The sequence below is a fragment of the Oryza sativa genome, chromosome 2, assembly GCF_034140825.1.
Source record: "Oryza sativa Japonica Group chromosome 2, ASM3414082v1".
Taxonomy (NCBI): domain Eukaryota; kingdom Viridiplantae; phylum Streptophyta; class Magnoliopsida; order Poales; family Poaceae; genus Oryza; species Oryza sativa.
Window position 1 is genome coordinate 876262 of NC_089036.1, and position 9381 is coordinate 885642.

The 9381-nt window shown below is 40.7% G+C and overlaps 2 protein-coding genes across 2 annotated transcripts; one reads left to right on the forward strand and one right to left on the reverse strand.

Moving 5' to 3' along the window:
• The first annotated feature begins 1317 nt into the window (after positions 1-1317).
• Positions 1318-6260, forward strand: LOC4328079 (dehydrogenase/reductase SDR family member FEY). The gene is made up of 8 exons (XM_015770879.3): positions 1318-1672; positions 3028-3148; positions 3444-3561; positions 3687-3823; positions 4052-4153; positions 4331-4423; positions 5516-5588; positions 5682-6260. Exons 1-8 carry the CDS (start codon positions 1380-1382, stop codon positions 5945-5947), a joined length of 1203 nt encoding a protein of 400 aa, XP_015626365.1. The 5' UTR covers positions 1318-1379; the 3' UTR covers positions 5948-6260.
• A 163-nt stretch (positions 6261-6423) lies between these two features.
• On the reverse strand, positions 6424-8956 carry LOC4328080 (transcription factor ILR3). Its single transcript, XM_015770880.3, has 5 exons — positions 8715-8956; positions 7977-8039; positions 7691-7771; positions 7406-7568; positions 6424-7079 (listed from the first exon to the last, which is right to left on the reverse strand). Exons 1-5 carry the CDS (start codon positions 8822-8824, stop codon positions 6786-6788), a joined length of 711 nt encoding a protein of 236 aa, XP_015626366.1. The 5' UTR covers positions 8825-8956; the 3' UTR covers positions 6424-6785.
• Positions 8957-9381: the final 425 nt, after the last annotated feature.

A 9381-nucleotide genomic window follows, 5' to 3' on the forward strand; every position in this document is an offset into this window, starting at 1 on the left:
TCAATTGGTGTCGTGGTATAGTAGGTTATTACGTCAGTCTAAGGTCTCTTTTCTTCAACTTCAAACTTCAACTTCTTGTTTTCCGTTAACACGTTTTTTAAAACTGTTAAATTTTTTGTGCTACGGCGATTGAAAGAATGTCAACCAAAGTAGAGGAAAGATCAAGATGGACGTTTCTAAATCGGTCGATAAAATTAGTAATAAGAAGTCTTTAAAAAGTGCGCATTCATCATAGAAAACGAGGATGTAATAGGGTTGCTGATGAACTTACTCAACTTGCTAAACGGACCGCATATTGCGCGGTTTGGCGTGACCATGCTTCGTCTTGTGTGATGCAGGCTCTGAAGTAAGATTGTAATATTATTACATAATCAATAAAGCACTCATTTCCCTCAAAAAAATTGTTTGTGTTTTGGCAAAAGAAATCTATATATAAATTGTTTAAAAAATTCAAGTAAATCTATTTTTCAAGTTTATAATTATTAATATTTAATTAATTACGTGCTAATGAACTTTCTCATTTTACGTAGCTAAAAACCTCACTCCAAGTTGAGAGAAAGAACGCAGCCTAATGCACTTAAGGTCTCCTGTTCGAGTCTGGGTAACACCATTTTTACTGATGTTCTTTTATTTTGTTTTTCTTTGCCAAATCTTAAATTAGCAAAGTCCACTAAATTTAGTTTGCATTTCTTTTCATTTTTTTAACAGCCAAACATTTTTTCCTATTTTTTCTTGTAGCGAAGTCCACTAAATTTAATCTACATTTTTTTCTTTTATTTTTTAACAGCCAAATCCACTAGATTTTAATATGCTTCGTCATGGACCACGAAATTAAATTAGTAAAGTCCACTAAATTTAATTTGTATTTTTTTTCTTTTTTTTTAACAGCCAAATATGCTCCATCATGGACCACTAAATTTAATGTTCAGTCCTATGTACAGTACCATCCATTGTTTTCGTTTTTTAAGGCTCTAATCCATTGCTTTCTTTCTTGTTCACTCTGAACGAGACTGGCCAAAGAAATCAATTGAGCAGTGGCTAGTGGTGTACTGGTGGTCATTGTCATTTGTTTTTCACCTTAACAAAAGATGAACTACAAAAAGCTTTTCTACAAATCCACATGTATCACTGCTCTCTCGTCCCATAAAAAACTAATTTAAAATAAGAAATGACATTTTTCAGTTAATAAATCTAGATACGAACATATTCAGATGAAATACTTGTAAATAAAAAGGAAAAAAAAGGAAGGAATTTGAAAGGAATCATATTGCGGTGATAGAGGAGAGACAAAAGTGCACAGCTAAGCTGTTTTAGTTTAGTAGTGCAGCAGTTGCAGATCTCCCCTCATCTCCAGCTTCTCCTCGTCGCCGGAGCTCGAGATGGCCGGCGGTGACCTGCGCCAGCGCCGGGCGGTGGCGGCGGCTGACGGGGAGGGGGACGGCAAGATGGGGTCAGGGGGAGAGGAGGCGGAGGTGAAGGGGAAGGGGCAGGGGAGGAAGGAGGCGCTGGGGTGGCTGGAGTGGGGGCGGGGGTGGATGGGAATCGTGGGGGAGTTCCTCTTCCAGCGCATCGCCGCCAGCAACCTCTCCAACCCGCTCGAGCTTCCCCCGCTCGACGGCGTCTCCTTCGTCGTCACCGGCGCCACCAGCGGCATCGGCCTCGAGATCGCCAGGTCCAATCTCTTATCCCTTCTACTTCTTCTACTTCTACTGCTGCTCTTGCCTTGCCCTTAGAGATGATGGGTGGTTCAATTCGGGCATGCGAAGATTCTCTGGATGGATGCCATCAACTCAAGATTTATCGATAGCCTTTTTGGTTTCTGAATTCCAAATAATTCGTAGTGTTCTCGACAATATAGTGTGTGTAATGTGGGCACCCACTGGTACGAGGTTTAGCTCTTCTTTTCTTCTCCTGACTTTAAATGTCATGTCAGTTTATCCAAGCCTCGCTGGTTGGTTTGTAGTAGGCAGATACGGTAGAGTTAGTGAAGTTCTTATTTTTACTATTTGATGAATCGTTTTGGGATGGCAATACTATGGTGAAAATAGATTTATATGTGCTAACCTGAAATTTTTGGGGCTTTTAACTATTTGCCACTTTTAGATTTGGCAAGTAACTATTTGCCACCCCTATATCAATGACATGTGGGTCCTGGCAAAAAGTTAATTGCCACATCTAAATGTGGCAAATGGTTAAATATCTCGAAATTTTTCGAAACAAAATAATAGGGGTACTCTCATACATGTTACAGTAATGAATTGGTCCTTGACTGCACTTCATCTTGTTACTTCACAAGTAAAACTGTCAAAAATATTCATCTGGCTTCATCAATTTGGGGAGCATCTTTGATAGGTTTCCAATCAAGAAACATGAAATCTATCAAGCTAATTTGCCAGATATCACTTTTTATTCAGCGATATTTCTTATTGGGAAGCTGAGTCATATTATTGGTTCCTATATAATTGTATATGTGAATTTTGTAAAGACTTTTGTTTGGTTCAATAGATTTGGTGTTACATCTTCTAATGTAGAAAAGTATTACAAATTTGAAAATGCCTAATCTTCTTATAAATTTCACATCTCTGGAACTAATACAAGTGTATATTTGCCCTTGTGCTCTGGAACAAAATACTAGGGGTACTCATACATGTTACTGAATTGGTCCTTGACTGCAGTTCATCTTGTTACTTCATAAGTAAAACTGTCAAAAGTCTTCATTTGGCTTCCTCTATTTGGAGAGTGCCTTGATAGGATTCCAATCAATAAACATGAAATCTATCAGGCTAATTTGCCAGACCTCACTTTTTAGTCAACGGCATTTCTTATCGGAGCTGAGTCATATCGTTGGTTCTTATGTAATTGTATCTGTAAAATTTGTAAAGACTTATGTTCGGTTCAATAGATTTGGTGTTGCATCTTCTAATGTCGAAAAGTATTACAAATTTGAAAACGTGTAAACTTCTTATAAATCTCACATCTTTCCCTATAACTAATATAAGTGTATATTTGCCCTTGTGGTCAATTCAGACAACTTGCACTGGCAGGAGGTCATGTTGTGATGGCTGTTAGGAGAACCAAATTGGCGCAGGAGCTCATTCAGAAATGGCAGAATGATAATTCAGAGATAGGAAAGCCCCTTAATGCTGAGGTAATCATGAAGACACTATCTACAGGCTGTACACAATTGTTGTCTCATGGCATTTTACTAGTTTGTCTTGTTTAACACACATAAATTTGAATTTCTGGCCTTATATGCTCAAATCGAATTCCAACTTTCAAGTAAATACTATAGTGTGTCCTTCACATCTAGCTTTTCTAATCAATTGGAAGATATCTGTTGCGAATGCATATCTTAATTGGTAAAGACAAAGACATGTTTCTCCAACATTTATGTGGTTTAGCTGCAGATCATTTGACAATTTTTTAATATATTACTCTTTAAGGTGATGGAGCTTGACCTACTCTCTCTAGATTCAGTTGTAAAATTTGCCGATGCCTGGAATGCTCGTATGGCACCCCTACACGTATTGATCAACAACGCTGGCATTTTCTCTATAGGAGGTCTGTATGCTTCGACGATAATCTGTTTCTTTTGTTTTTGGTCTATCAAATCAATCCAACTTGCATTTTACTCGGTAAAGAATTCAAATTGTACCAGACATAACTAACTCTTTCATTTTCTGTAGAACCCCAGCGTTTCTCAAAGGATGGGTATGAAGAACACATGCAAGTGAACCATCTTGCACCGGCTTTATTGGCAGTGTTGCTTCTACCTTCCCTTCTTCGTGGTTCTCCTAGCAGAATTGTAAACGTTAATTCAGTTGTGAGTCTCTACTCTTACCTGTGCTGTGACTGCCTACTTAGGAATTGTTGGAAAGTGACCACGGTTTCCTTATCATGTATAAAATTGGTTATTAATCCTAACCTCAATATTTTGAAAAACTTGTCTGAATTCATTATTTTAATGACAATTAAGAATCATTTCTGTGTAAAATTTACAAATACCTCCAGATACACTTCTGCCATCTAACAAGCTTGTCTGCAATTTCAGATGCACACAGTAGGTTTTGTAGATGCTGAAGATATGAACTTGACATCTGGAAAACGGAAATTTACAAGTTTGATGGGATACTCAAATAGCAAGTTAGCACAGGTATCACAGAGGTGTTAGATTGCTAATTAGCAGTTGTTCCCTTTGCAACGTTAATTTCCTTATTGTACTTTGTATTGTTTTCATTCTGCTTTATTGCAAGGGAACAATCAGTATCTAAACTGTCCATGCACTTTTTTCATGCTATGTAGGTCTGATTTATTCTTGTTTCACTTGCAGATAAAATTTAGCAGCATGCTTCACAGGAGGATTCCGGCAGAGGCTGAAATTAATGTTATTTGTGCCTCTCCTGGGATTGTTCATACAAATGTTGTGAGTTCCGTTTCCCCCTGTCCAATGTTTGCCCTGTGAAACATGCTATTTCATAGGAATTAAAGAACCAGAAGTTTGTGGTATTAGTTTTGCATATGCCTCTAGCCAGACCAACCCCTTTCGGGTGTTACCATAAAGAGAAAAGAAACACATGCACTATTGGGGAAAAAATGGAAGCCAAAGAATTTTGTAGTAACTTAATGCAAGGACAGTTGAAAAGAAATACCACAACCTAAGGCTACATATTTTCCGAGAGGATTAGTCATGTCTATTTTTAGTTCAACTCAGCAAAGAATCTCTCTTGAGCATCCTAATGAACCTCTATTAATCTGTGCTCTGAATAAACCTGGCCAAATGGACCGTGCCAAGCCGGGCCGGCCCGAGCACGGCAGTACTGTAGCCGGCCCAGGCCCGGCACGGCACGCCAGCCTGTGGGCCGTGCCGGCACGGCCCGTTATCCCGTGCCGTGTTTGGGCCGATGCCTCAGCCCGTGGGCTGGCACGGCACGGCACGTTTACTGTAGCGTACCGGCACGGCACGGCCCAGGCATGGCACGGCCCACCGGCCCATTTATTTTCCTACGATTTTCTAATTTTTCCCATATATTTCTCATATTTTTTATTTTTTTCCACATTTTATCCTATTTGTACCATATATTTTATGATATATTTCCTAAATTTTCCTCACATTTATCCTATATTTATCATTTTTTCCTTTATATTATGTTTTTTCTGCCTTTTTTCTTTTTTTCCCCTCAAATTTCAATTTTTATGGGCCACATGTACTAGTGGGCCGGCTACCAGCCCACGTGCCACTACAGTAGCCGTGCCGGCCCGGCACGGCCCAGCACCTTCTTGGGCCGTGCTTGGGCCGTGGCCTTGGCACGTGGGCCGGCACGGCACGGCCCGCTATAGGAGCCGTGCCTAACGGGCCGTGCCCTAGTGGGCCGTGCCGTCGGCGTGCCGTGTCGTGCTGGGCCGGGCCGCCCGTTTGGCCTGCTATAGCTCTGAATATATTGGCAAACTTATTCTCATTTCCTTCTGTTAGTTTATTATTTGTATGTTGATCTAATAATGCCCATAAATGGTGCAGGCAAGGGATCTCCCCAAGCTTGTTGTAGCTGCATATCATTTGATTCCGTACTTCATATTCGATGCTCAAGAAGGTGATGTACAGGACCTTTCAGACGTTGCTATCTATCAATTGACAACTCTCCACCTTCTGACATGCACAATATCTTGTTACTGATCTAATGCAGGTTCAAGAAGTACACTGTTCGCAGCTTCTGATCCCCAAGTTCCAGATTACTGCGAGATGCTCAAGTCTGAAGACTGGCCTGTTTGTGCTTGCATCTCATATGACTGTAATCCAATGAATGCATCTGAAGAATCACATAACCTCGAGACGTCGCAGCTAGTATGGGAGAAGACATTAGAGATGATTGGCCTCCCACCAGATGCCGTGGACAAGTTCATCGAAGGGGAATCGGTTCAGTGTCGTTATGGACAACAGAAGGCAGAATAGGCTATTTCGTAGACAGCAAATATGTGATAATTTCGAATGTTCGATCCATTTCATCATGCGATTAGTTTGCCAGTGGTTTTGTTCCAGTACTTTGTAATAGTACATCTGTCATACCCTTTTTTTTGTTTCATATGGTTGGTAAATCTAACTGCGTCAAATAGAAGTATGACAAAACAAAGTTCGTTACAATTTATCTTTGCCCCTTGTTAAATGGCAAAACGTTTGTAGAGTTTTGAGTTGTAAAAGCATAGTCCCTTCATTCTTTGGGGATAATCAAGATATTTATTATTGTTTGGGGGAATTAACCGAAACATTTTCAGTTTGTAGCCTGTTCTGCTGTGCCTCAAAACGCTGCACTTACATAGGTGTGGCAACGCTGTCCTGAATACCAAAACTGACGATACAAGAAGGATGGATAAATTTTCAACATCACAAGCAAATACTACCATATATCAGCTCTGAATTTGAGGATAATGTAATGAACTAATTTAGAACATACTATATTGCTATGCATGTGCTCACATGCGAAACTCTTGCTAGAAACAGAACAAGTACTGCCAAGCCAATGCTAAAATAATAGCACAGTCACAACTTCCACACTTGAACAAACTCATGCGAGGGACATGAGAGTTTGTGGAGCATTCACCAGGCAAGAGGGTTACGATCCAGATTAATTACAGGCATCGCCCCTCAATAGGACGAGTTAAAAACAGAACTCCAATAAAAGAACAGTTTACCACGTAATGGACAGCATCGCGGACTATTTTACTCTCCAGGAAGACCGAACACATTTTGATCTGCCAATGGATGAATAGCAGCATAGCTAGTCTGCACCTAATTAAGCATTTGGTGGCCAAAGCTTTGGATCTTGAGTTGTGTCCACAGCAGTTGGAGGCAACCACTGCCACATTGCCATCCCTTGGAATGCTGCGGGCGTAGGAGCATTTTTGTTGCCCAGAGCTTGATAAGGTGGTATAAATGGAGGGAATGCAGCGGGATGGAATGCAGCTGGATGAGGGAGATGAGGAACAAATCCTGTAGGAGCAACACTCAATGCTTTAACTTGCTGTTCCAGCCTCTCCTTCTCTGCCTTCAGAGTAACTTTCTCATCACGGAGTTCATTCTTCTCCACCTGAAAAATAATAGAGCCATAAAACATACATGTTTGGTCAGATCAAGACTTCTCGTAGATGCATGGGAGGTCTGACCAATGAATTCCGGACTTGCCATTAGTGAAGGTAGTGAACCTAGTAATTATTATCTGGTGAACCAACCAACAATTGCACAGAAATCAAACTCGGCGCACTTTAGAAAAGTTTTCTTTGTTGTGTCTGCTTGAACTCTGTTCCTGGGAACAGTGCATGCGATATATCATTTTAGGACACAGGACATGACTGTGGAGGGCATCAGGCATTCTAATCCAGGGGTAGAAGGTAAAAAATTGTGAGAACAAAATACCTTAAGGTCCTTGATTGTTTCTCGTAGCTTCTCATTAGATTCTTTAAGCTTTTCTGCCTCGCCTCTGAGTTCTGCCAACAGACGAGCTGCATCACTCAAGATATTTGCTTTATCCAACTTAGCTTGCTTGTCAGGATTGATAACGGAAGATAACTCAAGGAACCTGCGATTGAGAAAAATAGATCACAGCTGAGACATATGTGGAAAATCATGTATGCATGTGTGAGTGCATTCATCTTTTCTACATGGAGGGATGGCGAAGAGGCACGTTGTTAATTCCCACACCTGTCATTCAGTCTATCCCTCCGAATTTTCTCACGGCAAGCTTTGGACTTTGGACCAGATGATGATGATTCATCTCTACCTCTGCACAAAATCAGAACCATTACAAATGAAAATCAAATATGGTCCCAGCAATAAAATGAATAATATGTCTAAATACTGTGTTAAATTTGTTCATGGTAATACCGTAATGGTTGAAAAGTTATAACTATCAGTAACAGTTCAAGGTATGTAAGCAAAGATACTTAGAAAATCATAAGAAAGTAAGATTCAGAAACTAGTGACAGACCTTTTCCCTAAAACAGATTGGTCAAGGCAACAAGTATCTCCACTGACATCATCAATCCCAAGTCTGCAATAATTACAAAGTAAGCGCCAAGTGAATAACAGTTGATGGGAACAAAAATTATTCAAGCAAGGTATAGCTGCTCAGGTAGGCAACAAAAGATTCTGCCATACATATTTCCATTAGCAAGTGCTTCAAAGCTAACATTTTACATTCAGAATCATACTTGTGTAGATATTTCAGAGAGCAAAGAACAATGTAACATATCCTATGGCAAGTAGTTGGCAACTAGGTGTTTATCACGCAGGCGCCCACTTTTCCAATAAGGGCGCAATCAAATTGCTAATTGATTTCAATAAGCTCGATTGGAATGGTACCAACAGCACCAGAACTACTAGTACACGCTATTGTAATTTACGGTTTTTGCCCTCCAATCGATGGGTACTGTAGCAGCATTTGCTGAACCCGCCTATAAATCAGCTAGCAATCACAATTCTTCGTTCATATACTACTATAACCTAATCGATCAATCAATCAACCAACTAGACGGTGTACATGTGAAAATCCCCCTCTTTTTCTCAAGAAAAAAAATACTCCTAAGTAGTATCAAACATCACCGCAATTTTTTTAAGCAACAAACCTGCAGCGACAAGGACAGCAAACACTACAAAACGCATGCAACAAACCCCAATTCGAGCTCAATTTACTCCTCAAAAAGAAACAGAAGCGGATCAAGCGTACCCTCCATCGCAGGGCAGCGTCGGCACACCGTCGCAGAAGACGCCGAGGTCGCCGTCCTCGCCGCCGCCGCCGATGAGGAACTCGTCAACGGGGTCTCCGCCTCCGTCCATCGCCCGCGGCGGGTGCGGGAGATCGGGCCTAGGGTTCGGGGATTCTCGCTCCTCCTCCGCGAGCGAGAGGTCGGGGAAGAATTGGGGATTTGGGGATGAGACTTTTGCAGATTGCACCCTGGATATAACTGTAATGTCTAACGAGTCCTCGCTTAGTAGTTTTTAGCTGTGGTGGAGAGGGGTGATGTTGTGATTTTATACTTTTTTGGAGGGGTTGGGTGTAAAAGTGAGAATAGGTTGGTGGCTGAGGAAGATGCTGGGAAAAAAGGGGAGATAAGATGATGAGCGTGTATAGCACAGGATGTGGTCCTGTTCATCATGTTTTTTTGTGTTTTTTTTATTTTTGGATTTGTGTTTCATGTGATCAACTTGATCAGTGTCATCTACTGGCTACTGCATCTGTTCTCGATTTGTTTACTCTGATTAGGTTTAGAAAAGTTTGTTTCATGTCAATTAGCCTAACATAAAGAGAGTGGTGTGACTCGTGATTTAATAATATAAACATAGAGTTGACTAGTTGAGTATGCGTTTTGTAGAGTTGTTAGCACAATTCTTTT